Source organism: Phaenicophaeus curvirostris, unplaced genomic scaffold (genome assembly GCF_032191515.1).
Source record: "Phaenicophaeus curvirostris isolate KB17595 unplaced genomic scaffold, BPBGC_Pcur_1.0 scaffold_59, whole genome shotgun sequence".
Classification (NCBI taxonomy): domain Eukaryota; kingdom Metazoa; phylum Chordata; class Aves; order Cuculiformes; family Cuculidae; genus Phaenicophaeus; species Phaenicophaeus curvirostris.
The window spans coordinates 340,578-355,329 of record NW_027206681.1 but is presented as its reverse complement, the minus strand read 5'-3'; the positions used below and the strand labels follow the sequence as shown (position 1 = coordinate 355,329).

General features: G+C 60.7%; 2 protein-coding genes across 6 annotated transcripts in view; both read left to right on the top strand.

Annotated features, from left to right (window-relative positions):
- Nucleotides 1–14,752, top strand: part of PDE2A (phosphodiesterase 2A) — a 71,042-nt gene that overhangs the window by 36,709 nt on the left and 19,581 nt on the right. The window contains exon 1 of one of the 3 annotated variants that reach the window (XM_069881680.1): nucleotides 1,506–1,526. The exons of the other annotated variants lie outside the window; for them this stretch is intronic. Within the exon in view, the coding sequence (XP_069737781.1) occupies nucleotides 1,521–1,526 (6 nt within the window). The 5' untranslated portion in view covers nucleotides 1,506–1,520. Of the gene's footprint in view, nucleotides 1–1,505; nucleotides 1,527–14,752 lie in introns of those variants that run through there. 3 annotated transcript variants of the gene reach the window in all.
- LOC138734126 (proline and serine-rich protein 1-like) lies at nucleotides 3,543–6,801 on the top strand. Of its 3 annotated transcripts, none has more exons than XM_069881701.1 (2): nucleotides 3,543–3,763; nucleotides 3,828–6,801. In XM_069881701.1, the coding sequence occupies exon 2, from the start codon at nucleotides 5,436–5,438 to the stop codon at nucleotides 6,570–6,572; it is 1,137 nt and encodes a 378-aa protein (XP_069737802.1). In that variant the 5' UTR covers nucleotides 3,543–3,763; nucleotides 3,828–5,435; the 3' UTR covers nucleotides 6,573–6,801. The 3 variants fall into 3 exon arrangements, with proteins under 3 accessions (XP_069737802.1, XP_069737804.1, XP_069737803.1); XM_069881703.1 differs by having other exon boundaries at nucleotides 3,543–6,029; nucleotides 6,144–6,801; XM_069881702.1 differs by lacking the exon at nucleotides 3,543–3,763 and having other exon boundaries at nucleotides 4,002–4,023; nucleotides 4,066–6,801.

The window sequence follows — 14,752 nt, the reverse complement described above, 5'->3', positions numbered from 1 at the left end:
GCCTCAGTTTCCCCCCCTCGTCCCTCAGTTTCCCCTCCTCGTCCCTCAGTTTCCCCCCCTCGTTCCTCAGTTTCCCCCCCTCGTGCCTCAGTTTCCCCCCCTCGTGCCTCAGTTTCCCCTCCTCGTGCCTCAGTTTCCCCCCCTCGTGCCTCAGTTTCCCCCCCCTCGTGCCTCAATTTCCCCCCCTCGTGCCTCAGTTTCCCCCCTCGTCCCTCAGTTTCCCCCCCTCGTGCCTCAGTTTCCCCCCTCATGCCTCAGTTTCCCCCCCTCGTGCCTCAGTTTCCCCAGGTGCCTCAGTTTCCTCCATCCCCGCTTCCTTCCCGTCCCGGGTTAGTTGCTAATTAACCGTAATTAACCTCCGCCTCGTTAGCCCGGAGGCCGCGATGTTCCCGGGGACGGGAAATCCTTGAGGAGCGTGAGGAACATCAACAGGAAGGGACCTTGATCCCGTCTCCTGCTCCTCCTGCTCGTGGTTCGAGGCCAGACCCAGCGAGGGGAGGAGGTTCCTCTCCTCGTCCCCTCCCTGCCGGGGCCCCACCTGGAATTCCGAGAGAAATTATGGAATCCTGAGCGCGGGAGGGACCTGGAGCTGCTGGAGCGAGGCCGGAGGAGCCCACGGAGATGATCCCAGGGCTGGAGAACCTCCTGGAGGCCAGGCTGGAGGGTTGGGGTTGTTCATCCTGGAGAAGAGAAGGCTCCAGGGAGACCTGGGAGCGGCTTCCAGGAGGGAAAATGTCTCCATGGAAGCTCTTCTCCAGGAGGTCCTTCCATCCCAACGCACTCCATGATTCCATGACCTTGGAGGTCCCTTCCAACCCAACCCATTCCATGATTCCTTGATCCTTGAGGTCCCTCCATCCCAACCCATCCTATGATTCCATGATCTTTGAGGTCCCTCCATCCCAACCCATCCTATGATTCCATGATCTTTGAGGTCCCTCCATCCCAACCCATTCCATGATTCCATGATCTTGGAGGTCCCTTCCAACCCAACCCATCCCATGATTCCATGATCTTTGAGGTCCCTTCCAACCCAACCCATTCCCTGATTCCATGACCTTTGAGGTCCCTCCAACCCAACCCATTCCATGATTCCATGACCTTTGAGGTCCCTTCCACCCCAACGCACTCCATGATTCCATGACCTTTGAGGTCCCTTCCAACCCAACCCATTCCCTGATTCCATGATCGTTGAGGTCCCTCCATCCCAACCCATCCCACGATTCCATGATCTTTAAGGTCCCTCTCAACCCATCCCATGATTCCACGATCTTTGAGGTCCTTCCACCCCAACCCATTCCATAATTCCCTGATCTCTGAGGTCCAACCCCATCCGGGTGGGGAAACTGAGGCAGGATCTCCTGTCGTGCCCTTTGAGGTGGTTGCTCCCATAACTTCAGTTCCCTCCGTCCCTGGACTCCGAGGTGGCTCCGTTCCAGCTCCCGGAGCTCCCGGCTCCTCATCCGTCTTCATCCCTAACGACCGCGGGGAGACCCGAGCTCGTTAGCCTCGTCTGAAAGATGGAGGTAATTAAGGAGCTACCGCGGGTTCCTGCGGCCTCATTCGATTACCGGGAGATAACGAGGGACCTGGCGCTGCGGGGGAGGTGATGGACGCCTTCCGTCCGTCCGTCCGTCCGTCCCGCGCGGCAAAGCTGCCTCGGGGCCTGCAGAGAGGGTCACCCTGCCCCGTGCCTCAGTTTCCCCCCCTCGTGCCTCAGTTTCCCCCCCTCGTGCCTCAGTTTCCCCCCCTCCTGCCTCAGTTTCCCCCCCTCGTGCCTCAGTTTCCCCTCCTCCTGCCTCAGTTTCCCCCCCTCCTGCCTCAGTTTCCCCTCCTCCTGCCTCAGTTTCCCCCCCTCGTGCCTCAGTTTCCCCTCCTCCTGCCTCAGTTTCCCCCCTCGTGCCTCCGTTTCCCACCCTCGTGCCTCAGTTTCCCCCCTCGTGCCTCAGTTTCCCCCCTCGTTCCTCAGTTTCCCCCCTCGTGCCTCAGTTTCCCCCCTCGTGCCTCAGTTTCCCTCCTCGTGCCTCAGTTTCCCCCCTCGTTCCTCAGTTTCCCTCCTCGTGCCTCAGTTTCCCCCCTCGTTCCTCAGTTTCCCCCCTCGTGCCTCAGTTTCCCCCCTCGTGCCTCAGTTTCCCCCCTCGTTCCTCAGTTTCCCCCCTCGTGCCTCAGTTTCCCCCCTCGTGCCTCAGTTTCCCCCCTCGTTCCTCAGTTTCCCCCCCTCGTGCCTCAGTTTCCCCCCCTCGTGCCTCAGTTTCCCCTCCTCCTGCCTCAGTTTCCCCCCCTCGTGCCTCAGTTTCCCCCCTCGTGCCTCAGTTTCCCTCCTCGTGCCTCAGTTTCCCCTCCTCCTGCCTCAGTTTCCCCCCTCGTTCCTCAGTTTCCCCCCCTCGTGCCTCAGTTTCCCCCCTCGTGCCTCAGTTTCCCCTCCTCGTGCCTCAGTTTCCCCCCCTCGTTCCTCAGTTTCCCCCCCTCGTGCCTCAGTTTCTCCTCCTCGTGCCTCAGTTTCCCCTCCTCCTGCCTCAGTTTCCCCCCCTCCTGCCTCAGTTTCCCCCCCTCGTGCCTCAGTTTCCCCCCTCGTGCCTCAGTTTCCCCTCCTCCTGCCTCAGTTTCCCCCCCTCCTGCCTCAGTTTCCCCCCCTCCTGCCTCAGTTTCCCCCCTCGTGCCTCAGTTTCCCCTCCTCGTGCCTCAGTTTCCCCCCCTGTGCCTCAGTTTCCCCCCTCGTGCCTCAGTTTCCCCTCCTCGTGCCTCAGTTTCCCCCCCTCGTGCCTCAGTTTCCCCCCCTCGTGCCTCAGTTTCCCTCCTCGTGCCTCAGTTTCCCCCCTCGTTCCTCAGTTTCCCCCCTCCTGCCTCAGTTTCCCCCCCTCGTGCCTCAGTTTCCCCCCCTCGTGCCTCAGTTTCCCCTCCTCCTGCCTCAGTTTCCCCCCCTCCTGCCTCAGTTTCCCCCCCTCGTGCCTCAGTTTCCCCTCCTCCTGCCTCAGTGTCCCCCCCTCGTGCCTCAGTTTCCCCCCTCGTGCCTCAGTTTCCCCTCCTCGTGCCTCAGTTTCCCCCCCTCGTTCCTCAGTTTCCCCCCCTCGTTCCTCAGTTTCCCCCCCTCGTGCCTCAGTTTCCCCCCCTCGTGCCTCAGTTTCCCCCCTCGTTCCTCAGTTTCCCCCCCTCGTGCCTCAGTTTCCCCCCCTCGTGCCTCAGTTTCCCCCCTCGTTCCTCAGTTTCCCCCCCTCGTGCCTCAGTTTCCCCCCCTCGTGCCTCAGTTCCCCCCCTCGTGCCTCAGTTTCCCCCCCTCGTGCCTCAGTTTCCCCTCCTCCTGCCTCAGTTTCCCCCCCTCCTGCCTCAGTTTCCCCCCCTCGTGCCTCAGTTTCCCCCCTCGTGCCTCAGTTTCCCTCCTCCTGCCTCAGTTTCCCCTCCTCGTGCCTCAGTTTCCCCGCCTCGTGCCTCAGTTCCCCCCCTCGTGCCTCAGTTTCCCCCCCTCGTGCCTCAGTTTCCCCTCCTCGTGCCTCAGTTTCCCCCCCTCCTGCCTCAGTTTCCCCCCCTCGTGCCTCAGTTTCCCCCCTCGTGCCTCAGTTTCCCCTCCTCGTGCCTCAGTTTCCCTCCTCTGTGGTTCAAAGCCAGGGAGATGAGGAGCTCGGAGATGGTTCCATGGTGGAGTCTCCATCCCGGAGAGGTTCAAGAGATGGGGAGATGAGTAGCTTGGAGATGGTTCCATGGTGGAGTCTCCAACCCTAGAGTGGTTCAAGAGATGGTTCCGTGGTGGAATCTCCATCCTGGAGGGGTTCAAAGCCAGGGAGATGAGGAGCTCGGAGATGGTTCCGTGGTGGAATCTCCATCCCGGAGAGGTTCAAGAGATGGGGAGATGAGGAGCTTGGAGATGGATCCATGGTGGAATCTCCATCCCGGAGAGGTTCAAGAGATGGGGAGATGAGGAGCTTGGAGGTGGATCCGTGGTGGAGTCTCCATCCCGGAGAGGTTCAAGAGATGGGGAGATGAGGAGCTTGGAGATGGATCCGTGGTGGAGTCTCCAACCCTAGAGTGGTTCAAGAGATGGTTCCGTGGTGGAATCTCCATCCTGGAGAGGTTCAAGAGATGGTTCCATGGTGGAATATCCATCCTGGAGGGGTTCAAAGCCAGGGAGATGAGGAGCTCGGAGATGGTTCCGTGGTGGAATCTCCATCCCGGAGAGGTTCAAGAGATGGGGAGATGAGGAGCTTGGAGGTGGATCCGTGGTGGAGTCTCCAACCCTAGAGTGGTTCAAGAGATGGTTCCGTGGTGGAATCTCCATCCTGGAGAGGTTCAAGAGATGAGGCGATGAGGACCTCGGAGATGGTTCCATGGTGGATCTCCATCCAGGGGAGGCTCAAGAGATGGGGAGATGAGGTCCTTGGAGATGTTTTCTCCCGCTCTGCTGGGCCTGGATCATCTCCAAGGTCTCCTCCAGCCTCGTGTTTCCAGGCCCCGTGTGCTCCGGGTGGGCCGTTCCCGTGGGACGCGGGGGGTTGAGGTTCCCGTGGGCGTCGGGAGCCGCGTCCGCAGCATCTCAGCGGCTTTTAATTGGATTTGGGGCCCTCGGTGAAGTTGTCCAGACGGAGCGACGTCCCCGTCCATCGCGCGGCCCATCGCTCTCCCGGCCGCTAACGAGCTCAATCCGCCGCGGGAATTAATTGGGATCATTTCCCTCGCGCTCCCGGGCGCCGCCAGGGCCGGGAGGACACGGAGGTGGGAGGTGACGCATCTCCTGGAGGTTCCTCAGCCCCGCGGTGAGGGACAAGGGCCCTGCTGCACGCGCTCCCGTGCCTCAGTTTCCCCAACTGGGGCTCCCGAGCCTCAGTTTCCCCAGTCAGGGCTCTCGTGCCTCAGTTTCCCCTTCAATCTCGGGTCCCTCCATCCCTCTCAGAGACGGATACTCCAGCTTCCAGGTATCTCTGCCTCCCTCCCGTGCCTCAGTTTCCCCACTTTGGGGCTCCCGTGCCTCAGTTTCCCCAGTCAGGGGGGTCTTGTGCCTCAGTTTCCCCATCTCGGGTCCCTCCATCCCTCTCAGAGACGGATATTCCAGCTTCCAGGTATCTCTGGCTTCTTTCTCTGCCTCAGTTTCCCCAGTCTGGGGCTCCTGTGCCTCAGTTTCCCCAGTCAGGGGGGTCCCGTGCCTCAGTTTCCCCATCTCAGGTCCCTCCATCCCTCTCAGAACCAGATGCTCCCAGGTTCCAGGTATCTCTGCCTCCCTCCCGTGCCTCAGTTTCCCCAGTCCGGGCTCCCGTGCCTCAGTTTCCCCAGTCTGAGGGGTCCCGTGCCTCAGTTTCCCTAATTCAGGTCCCTCCATCCCTCTCAGATCCAGATGCTCCCAGGTTCCAGGTATCTCTGCCTCCCTCCCGTGCCTCAGTTTCCCCGGTCTGGGGGCTCCCGTGCCTCAGTTTCCCTATTTCAGGTCCCTCCATCCCTCTCAGAGCCAGATGCTCCCAGGTTCCAGGTATCTCTGCCTCCTTTTCGTGCCTCAGTTTCCCCACTTTGGGTTCCCATGCCCCAGTTTCCCCAATTGGGGCTCTCGTGCCTCAGTTTCCCCAGTCAGGGGTCTCGTGCCTCAGTTTCCCTTCCAATCTCGGGTCCCTCCATCCCTCTCAGAGCCGGATATTCCAGCTTCCAGGTATCTCTGTCTTCTTTCTCTGCCTCAGTTTCCCCACTCTGGGGTTCTTGTGCCTCAGTTTCCCCAGTCAGGGGTCTCGTGCCTCAGTTTCCCAATCTCGAGCTCCTCCATCCCTCTCAGAGCCGGACATTCCAGGTCCCAGGTATCTCTGCCTCCCTCCTGTGCCTCAGTTTCCCCACTTTGGGGTTCTCGTGCCTCAGTTTCCCCATTCGGGTCCCTCCATCCCTCGCAGAGCCGGATACTCCAGGTTCCTAGTATCTCTGCCTCCCTCCCGTGCCTCAGTTTCCCTATTTCAGGTCCCTCCATCCCTCTCAGATCCAGATGCTCCCAGGTTCCATGTATCTCTGCCTCCTTTTCGTGCCTCAGTTTCCCCACTTTGGGTTCCCATGCCCCAGTTTCTCCAGTGTGGGGCTCTTGTGCCTCAGTTTCCCTATTTTGGGTCCCTCCATCCCTCTCAGAGCCAGATGCTCCAGGTTCCAGGTATCTCTGCCTCCATTCTGTGCCTCAGTTTCCCCAGTCTGGGGGGTCTCGTGCCTCAGTTTCCCCAGCTTGGGGCTCCCGTGCCTCAGTTTCCCCGTCTCGGGTCCCTCCATCCCTCTCAGAGCTGGATGCTCTTGGGTTCCAGGCATCTCTGCCTCCCTCCTGTGCCTCAGTTTCCCCACTTTGGGGTTCTCGTGCCTCAGTTTCCCCATTCGGGTCCCTCCATCCCTCGCAGAGCCGGATACTCCAGGTTCCTAGTATCTCTGCCTCCCTCACGTGCCTCAGTTTCCCTATTTTGGGTCCCTCCATCCCTCTCAGATCCAGATGCTCCCAGGTTCCAGGTATCTCTGCCTCCTTTTCGTGCCTCAGTTTCCCCACTTTGGGTTCCCATGCCCCAGTTTCCCCAATTGGGGCTCTTGTGCCTCAGTTTCCCCATCTCGGGTCCCTCCATCCCTCTCAGAGCTGAATATTCCAGCTTCCAGGTATCTCTGCCTCCCTCCCATGCCTCAGTTTCCCCAGTCTGGGGTCTCGTGCCTCAGTTTCCCCACCTCGGGTCCCCCCACCCTCTCCAGTGGGGAAAGAAGGAGGAAATCCTGGAATCCTGGACTGGGCTGAGTTGAAGGGACCTCAGAGATCATGGAACCATCAGCTTCTGGGGCTAGTGCAGGCATGGATGTGGCTAGCGCTGGGACTGCTGTGGCTAGTGCAGCTGGGGCTGGGGCTGGCACTGGGGGTGGTGTGGCTAGTGCTGGGGGGGACACGGCTAGTGCGGCCGGTGCTGTGGCTAGTGCCCCTGTTCAAGTGGGTCACGCTGGGACTGGTGTGGCTAGCGCAGGCATCGATGTGGCTAGCGCTGGGATTGGTGTGGCTAGCGCAGGCATCGATGTGGCTAGCGCTGGGACTGGTGTGGCTAGCGCAGGCATCGATGTGGCTAGCGCTGGGATTGGTGTGGCTAGCGCAGGCATCGATGTGGCTAGCGCTGGGATTGGTGTGGCTAGCGCAGGCATCGATGTGGCTAGCGCTGGGACTGGTGTGGCTAGCGCAGGCATCGATGTGGCTAGCGCTGGGACTGGTGTGGCTAGCGCAGGCATCGATGTGGCTAGCGCTGGGACTGGTGTGGCTAGCGCAGGCATCGATGTGGCTAGCGCTGGGATTGGTGTGGCTAGCGCAGGCATCGATGTGGCTAGCGCTGGGATTGGTGTGGCTAGCGCAGGCATCGATGTGGCTAGCGCTGGGACTGGTGTGGCTAGCGCAGGCATCGATGTGGCTAGCGCTGGGACTGGTGTGGCTAGCGCAGGCATCGATGTGGCTAGCGCTGGGACTGGTGTGGCTAGCGCAGGCATCGATGTGGCTAGCGCTGGGATTGGTGTGGCTAGCGCAGGCATCGATGTGGCTAGCGCTGGGATTGGTGTGGCTAGCGCAGGCATCGATGTGGCTAGTGCTGGGATTGGTGTGGCTAGCGCAGGCATCGATGTGGCTAGTGCTGGGATTGGTGTGGCTAGCGCAGGCATCGATGTGGCTAGTGCTGGGACTGGTGTGGCTGGTGTAGGGATTGGGGGGGTTAGAGCTCTGTGTGGCTTGGCTAGTGGAGTTATTGGTATGGCTAGCACAGGGACTGCCATGGCTAGCCCCCAGGGTGCTGTGGCTAGCGCCCAGGCTGCTGTGGCTAGCCCCCGGGGCAGTGTGGCTAGCCCCCCGGGGTGGTGTGGCTCACCCTGAGGTGATGTGGCTAGCACTCTGGGTGCCGTGGCTAGCAGTGTGGGTGGTGTGGCTAGCCCCTGGGGCGGTGTGGCTCACCCTGGAGTGGTGTGGCTAGCACTCTGGGTGGTGTGGCTAGCACTCTGCGTGGCTGGATGGATGGAGGGAGCATCTCCTGGTCCCCATGGAGACCTGGATGGAGGGAGCATCTCCTGGTCCCCATGGAGACCTGGATGGAGGGAGCATCTCCTGGTCTTCAGACCTGGATGGAGGGAGCATCTCCTGGTCCCCATGGAGACCTGGATGGAGGGAGCATCTCCTGGTCCCCATGGAGACCTGGATGGAGGGAGCATCTCCTGGTCCCCGTGGAGACCTGGGTGGAGGGAGCATCTCCTGGTCCCCATGGAGACCTGGATGGAGGGAGCATCTCCTGGTCTCCATGGAGACCTGGATGGAGGGAGCATCTCCTGGTCTTCAGACCTGGATGGAGGGAGCATCTCCTGGTCTTCAGACCTGGATGGAGGGAGCATCTCCTGGTCTTCAGACCTGGATGGAGGGAGCGTCTCCTGGTCCCCATGGAGACCTGGATGGAGGGAGCATCTCCTGGTCTTCAGACCTGGATGGAGGGAGCATCTCCTGGTCTTCAGACCTGGATGGAGGGAGCATCTCCTGGTCTTCAGACCTGGATGGAGGGAGCGTCTCCTGTTCCCCGTCCCTCTCGGGAAGCAGGAGCAGCTGTTCCTGTGCCGTCTCCGATCTCTCCGAGGCGTGAGGGCCCCACGGCGTCATCTCCTCGGAGGGTCATTAAATCTGAGGAGTAAACAGAGCTGACAGGGGCCCCGGCGCGGGGCGAGGACACAGCCAGGAGCTATTTATGGAAAAAAAACCTCGGGACGCGGCGGCTCCGGCTGCGCGGAGGCTCCTGGCCACGAGCCCAGCGCCCGCCCCGCGGGGAACAGGGGCCCCGAGGGACCTGGGGGACAAGCGGGATGGGTGGGATGAACAGGAGGAGCGGGACAACTGGGATGAGTGGGATAACTGGGATGAGTGGGATGAACAGGGTGAGCGGGACGAGTGGGATGAGCGGGACAACCAGGATGAGCAAGGTTAGGGGTCAAGAGGGATGAATGAGAAGAGCAAGACGAGTGGGAAAAGTTGGATTGGTGGGAAGAGCAAGACAAGTGGATTGTGGGATCAGTAGGATGAGGAGTGGAGCGACAACTGGGATGAGCGGGACAACCAGGACGAGCAGGACAACCAGGATGAGTGGGATGAGTGGGACAACCAGGATGAGTGGGATGAACAGGATGAGTGGGAAGAGCAAGGCAAGTGGATGAACAGGATGAGTGGGACAACCAGGATGAGTGGGAAGAACAGGATGAGTTGGACAAGTGGGATGAGTGGGACAAGTGGGATGAGTGGGAAGAGCAAGACAAGTGGATGAGTGGGAAGAGTGGGACAACCAGGATGAGTAGAACATGCAGGATGAGTGGGACAACCAGGATAAGGAGGACAACCGGGATGCATGGGATGAACAGAATGAGTGGGATGAACAGGATGAGTTGGACAAGTGGGATGGGGAGGAAGAACAAGACAAGTGGATGAGTGGGACAAATGGGATGAGGGGGACAACCGGGATGAGCGAGATGAGCAGGATGAGTGGGATGAATGGGATGAGCGGGACAAGTTGGATGAGTGGGAAGAGCAAGGCAAGGGGATGAATGGGACAAGCAGGATGAGTGGGATGAACGGGATGAGTGGGATGAACAAGATGAGAGGGATGAGCTGGATGAGTGGGACAAGTGGGATGAGCTGGATGAGTGGGACAAGTGGGATGAGCTGGATGAGTGGGATGAGAGGGACGAGCAGGATGAGCAGGATAAATGGGATGAGTGGGTTGAATGGGATGAGTGGGACAAGTGGGATGAGCGGAAGAACAAGACAAGTGGATGAGTGGGACAATCAGGATGAGCAGGACAACCAGGATGAGCAGGACAACCGGGATGAGTGGGACAAGTGGGATGAGTGGGAAGAACAAGACAAGTGGATGAGGGGGACAACTGGGATGGGCGTGATGAGCAGGATGAGTGGGAGGAACAGGATGAGTGGGATGAACGGGATGAACGGGATGAGCTGGATGAGTGGGATGAGTGGGATGAGTGGGATAAACGGGATGAGTGGGACGAGAGGGACGAGCAGGATGAGTGGGATAAATGGGATGAGTGGGATGAGTGGGATGAGCGTGACCATCCCAGCTCCCCACAGCAGCCCCTCCGCCCCCCGCGATGGTTTTTTTGGCTCCGGCCGCTGTTGCCGTTTGTTCAGGGTTGGGACCCGCGTTCCCGGGCTCCTGGCAGCCCTTCCCCGCCACCAGCACCCCGGACAGACGGACAGGGGGACACAGGGGACACAGGGACAAGGGGACATTGAGACAGGGGGATGTGGGGATGTGGGGACAGAAGGACAAGGGGACAGGGGGACAGGGGGACAGAGGGACACAGACAGCAGGGAAAAGGGGACAGGGGAGATAAAGGACAGAGGGACAGAGGGATGGAGGAGAGGGAGATGAGGGACAGAGGGACAGCGGAGAAAAGGGGACAGGGGGACAGCAGGGACAGGGGGACAGTAGGGAAAAGGGGACAGAGGGACAGAGGGACAGGGGGACAAAGGATGGAGGGACAGAGGGACAGAGGGACAGAGGGACAGCAGGGACACATGGACAGAGGGACAGAGGGACAGAGGGACAGAGGGATGAGGGGCGGGGTCAGAGGGATGGAGGGACAGGGGGACAAAGGGACAAGGGGACGGAGGGACAGGAGGACAGAAAGACAGAGGGACAGAGGGACAGAGGGACAGGGGCGTGAAGGGACTGTGGGACAGAGACAGGGGGACAGAGGGACAGAGGGACTGAGGGATGGAGGACAGAGGGACAGAAAGACAGAGGAGCAGAGGGACAGCAGGGACACATGGACAGGGGGACAGAGGGACAGGGGGACAGAGGGATGGGGACAGAGGGACATGAGGACGGAGGGACAGAGGGACAGGGAGACAGAGGGATGGGGAACAGAGAGATGGGGGACAGAGGGATGCGGGGACAGAAGGACAAGGGGACAGAGGGACTGGGAGGCAGAAGGACAGAGGGACGTCAGGACAGCTGGACAGTGTCCGGCGGAGGCCCCGGCCGGGCTGTTGTCTACAGTGCATGTGTCTCCAGTCTGATCCGCCCGCTGGAGCCGCAGCCCTGTTGGAAAACAACCCGCGCCCCCGCAGCACCGCACCGACGCCACCAGGGTCCCCAGGGTCCCCAGCGTCCCAGTGTCCCAATGTCCCAGCACCCCAATATCCCAGTGTCCCAGTGTCCCAGTGTCCCAGTATCCCAGCACCCCAGCATCCCAGTGTCCCAGTATCCCAGCACCCCAATATCCCAGTGTCCCAGCACCCCAGCATCCCAGTGTCCCAGTATCCCAGCACCCCAAAGTCCCCAGTATCCCAGCACCCCAGTATCCCAGCATCCCAGTACCCCAGCATCCCAGTGTCCCAGTATCCCAGCACCCCAGTGTCCCCAGTATCCCAGCATCCCAGTGTCCCAGCACCCCAGCATCCCAGTGTCCCAGTGTCCCAGTATCCCAGCACACCAGTGTCCCAGTATCCCAGCACCCCAGCATCCCAGTGTCCCAGTGTCCCAGTATCCCAGCGTCCCAGTGTCCCAGTATCCCAGCACCCCAGTATCCCAGTATCCCAGTACCCCAGTGTCCCCAGTATCCCAGCATCCCAGTGTCCCAGCACCCCAGCATCCCAGTGTCCCAGCACCCCAGCATCCCAGTGTCCCAGTGTCCCAGTATCCCAGCACCCCAGTATCCCAGTATCCCAGTATCCCAGTACCCCAGCATCCCAGTGTCCCAGTATCCCAGTATCCCAGCACCCCAGTATCCCAGTATCCCAGTACCCCAGCATCCCAGTGTCCCAGTATCCCAGCACCCCAGTGTCCCCAGTATCCCAGCATCCCAGTGTCCCAGCACCCCAGCATCCCAGTGTCCCAGTATCCCAGCATCCCAGTGTCCCAGTGTCCCAGCACCCCAGCATCCCAGTGTCCCAGTGTCCCAGTGTCCCAGTATCCCAGTGTCCCAGTATCCCAGCACCCCAGTGTCCCAGTGTCCCAGCACCCCAGCATCCCAGTGTCCCAGCACCCCAGCATCCCAGTGTCCCAGTATCCCAGCACCCCAATATCCCAGTGTCCCAGCACCCCAGCATCCCAGTGTCCCAGTATCCCAGCACCCCAAAGTCCCCAGTATCCCAGCACCCCAGTATCCCAGTGTCCCAGTATCCCAGCAGCCCAGTGTCCCAGTACCCCAGCACCCCAGTATCCCTGTATCCCAGCATCCCAGTACCCCAGCATCCCAGTGTCCCAGTGTCCCAGTATCCCAGCGTCCCAGTGTCCCAGTATCCCAGCACCCCAGCATCCCAGTGTCCCAGCACCCCAGCATCCCAGTGTCCCAGTATCCCAGCACCCCAAAGTCCCCAGTATCCCAGCACCCCAGTATCCCAGTGTCCCAGTATCCCAGCAGCCCAGTGTCCCAGTACCCCAGCACCCCAGTATCCCTGTATCCCAGCATCCCAGTACCCCAGCATCCCAGTGTCCCAGTGTCCCAGTATCCCAGCGTCCCAGTGTCCCAGTATCCCAGCACCCCAGCATCCCAGTGTCCCAGCACCCCAGCATCCCAGCATCCCAGTGTCCCAGCACCCCAGCGTCCCAGTGTCCCAGTATCCCAGTGTCCCAGTGTCCCAGCACCCCAGTGTCCCAGTGTCCCGGTATCCCAGTGTCCCAGCATCCCAGTATCCCAGCACCCCAGTCTCTCAGTATCCCAGCACCCCAATATCCCAGTGTCCCAGCACCCCAGCATCCCAGTGTCCCAGTATCCCAGCACCCCAATGTCCCCAGTATCCCAGCACCCCAGCATCCCAGTGTCCCAGTATCCCAGCACCCTAATGTCCCCAGTATCCCAGCACCCCAGTGTCCCCAGTATCCCAGCACCCCAATATCCCAGTGTCCCAGCACCCCAGCATCCCAGTATCCCAGCACCCCAGCATCCCAGTGTCCCAGTGTCCCAGTGTCCCAGCGTCCCAGCGTCCCAGTATCCCAGCATCCCAGTACCCCAGTATCCCAGCACTCCATTGTCCCCAGTGTCCCAGCACCCCAGCATCCCAGTGTCCCAGTGCCCCAGCACCCCAGTGTCCCAGTATCCCAGCACCCCAGTATCCCAGTATCCCAGTATCCCAGCATCCCAGTGTCCCAGTGTCCCAGTATCCCAGTGTCCCAGTATCCCAGTATCCCAGTATCCCAGTGTCCCAGCACCCCAGCATCCCAGTATCCCAGCACCCCAGCATCCCAGTGTCCCAGCACCCCAGTGTCCCAGTGTCCCAGCACCCCAGCACCCCAATATCCCAGTGTCCCAGCACCCCAGCATCCCAGTGTCCCAGCACCCCAGTGTCCCAGTGTCCCAGCACCCCAGCACCCCAATATCCCAGTGTCCCAGCACCCCAGCATCCCAGTGTCCCAGCACCCCAGTGTCCCAGTGTCCCAGCACCCCAGCACCCCAATATCCCAGTGTCCCAGCACCCCAGCATCCCAGTATCCCAGCACCCCAGTGTCCCAGTATCCCAGCACCCCATTGTCCCCAGTATCCCAGCACCCCAGCATCCCAGTGTCCCAGCACCCCAGCGTCCCAGTGTCCCAGTGCCCCAGCACCCCAATATCCCAGTGTCCCAGCACTCCAGCATCCCAGTGTCCCAGTATCCCAGCACCCCAGCATCCCAGTGTCCCAGCACCCCAGCATCCCAGCACCCTAATGTCCCCAGTATCCCAGCACCCCAGCGTCCCAGTATCCCAGTGTCCCAGCATCCCAGTGTCCCAGCACCCCACTGTCCCAGTATCCCAGCGTCCCAGTGTGCCACCCTCCCAGTTTCCCAGTAACCCACTATCCCACTGTCTCATCATCCCCAGTATCCCACTATCCCAATCTCCCACTATCCCAGTCTCCCACTACCCCCAGTATCCCAATCTCCCAGCACCCCCAGTATTGCAGGCCCCCACTATCCCAGTATCCCCAGTCTCCCCGTCTCCCACTATCCCAGTTTCCCAGTGTCTCAGTACCCAATCTCCAACTATCCCAGTTTCCCAAGCTCCTACTGTCCCAGTCTCCCGCTATCCCAGTCTCCCAGTCCCTCAGTCTCCCACTATTCCAGTTTCCCAGTATCCCCATTATCCCAGTCCCTCAGTCTCCCATTATCCCGGTCCCCCAATCTCCCATTATCCCAGTATCCCCAGTGTTCTAGTCTCCCAGTATCCCAGTCTCCCACTATCCCAGTATCCCCACTATCCGAGTCTCCCAGTATCCTGAGTCTCCCACTATCCCGGCTTCCCAGTATCCCCAGTCTCCCAGTCTCCTGTTATTCCAGTCTCCTACTGGTGTGGCCAGTGCTGTGGGCGATGTGGCTAGCACTAGGGATGGTGTGGCTAGCACTGGGGGTGGTGTGGCTAGCACTGGGAGTGGTGTGGCTAGCACTGGGAGTGGTGTGGCTAGCACTGGGGGTGGTGTGGCTAGCACTGGAAGTGGTGTGGCTAGCACTAGGGATGGTGTGTCTAGCACTGGGAGTAGTGTGGCTAGCACTGGGGGTGGTGTGGCTAGCACTGGGAGTAGTGTGGCTAGCACTGGGAGTGGTGTGGCTAGCACAGGGGGTGGTGTGGCTAGCACAGGGGGTGGTGTGGCTAGCACTAGGGATGGTGTGGCTAGCACTGGGGGTGGTGTGGCTAGCACTGGGAGTAGTGTGGCTAGCACTGGAAGTGGTGTGGCTAGCACTGGGGGTGGTGTGGCTAGCACTGGGGGTGCTGTGTCTAGCACTGGAAGTGGTGTGGCTAGCACTAGGGATGGTGTGGCTAGCACTGGGAGT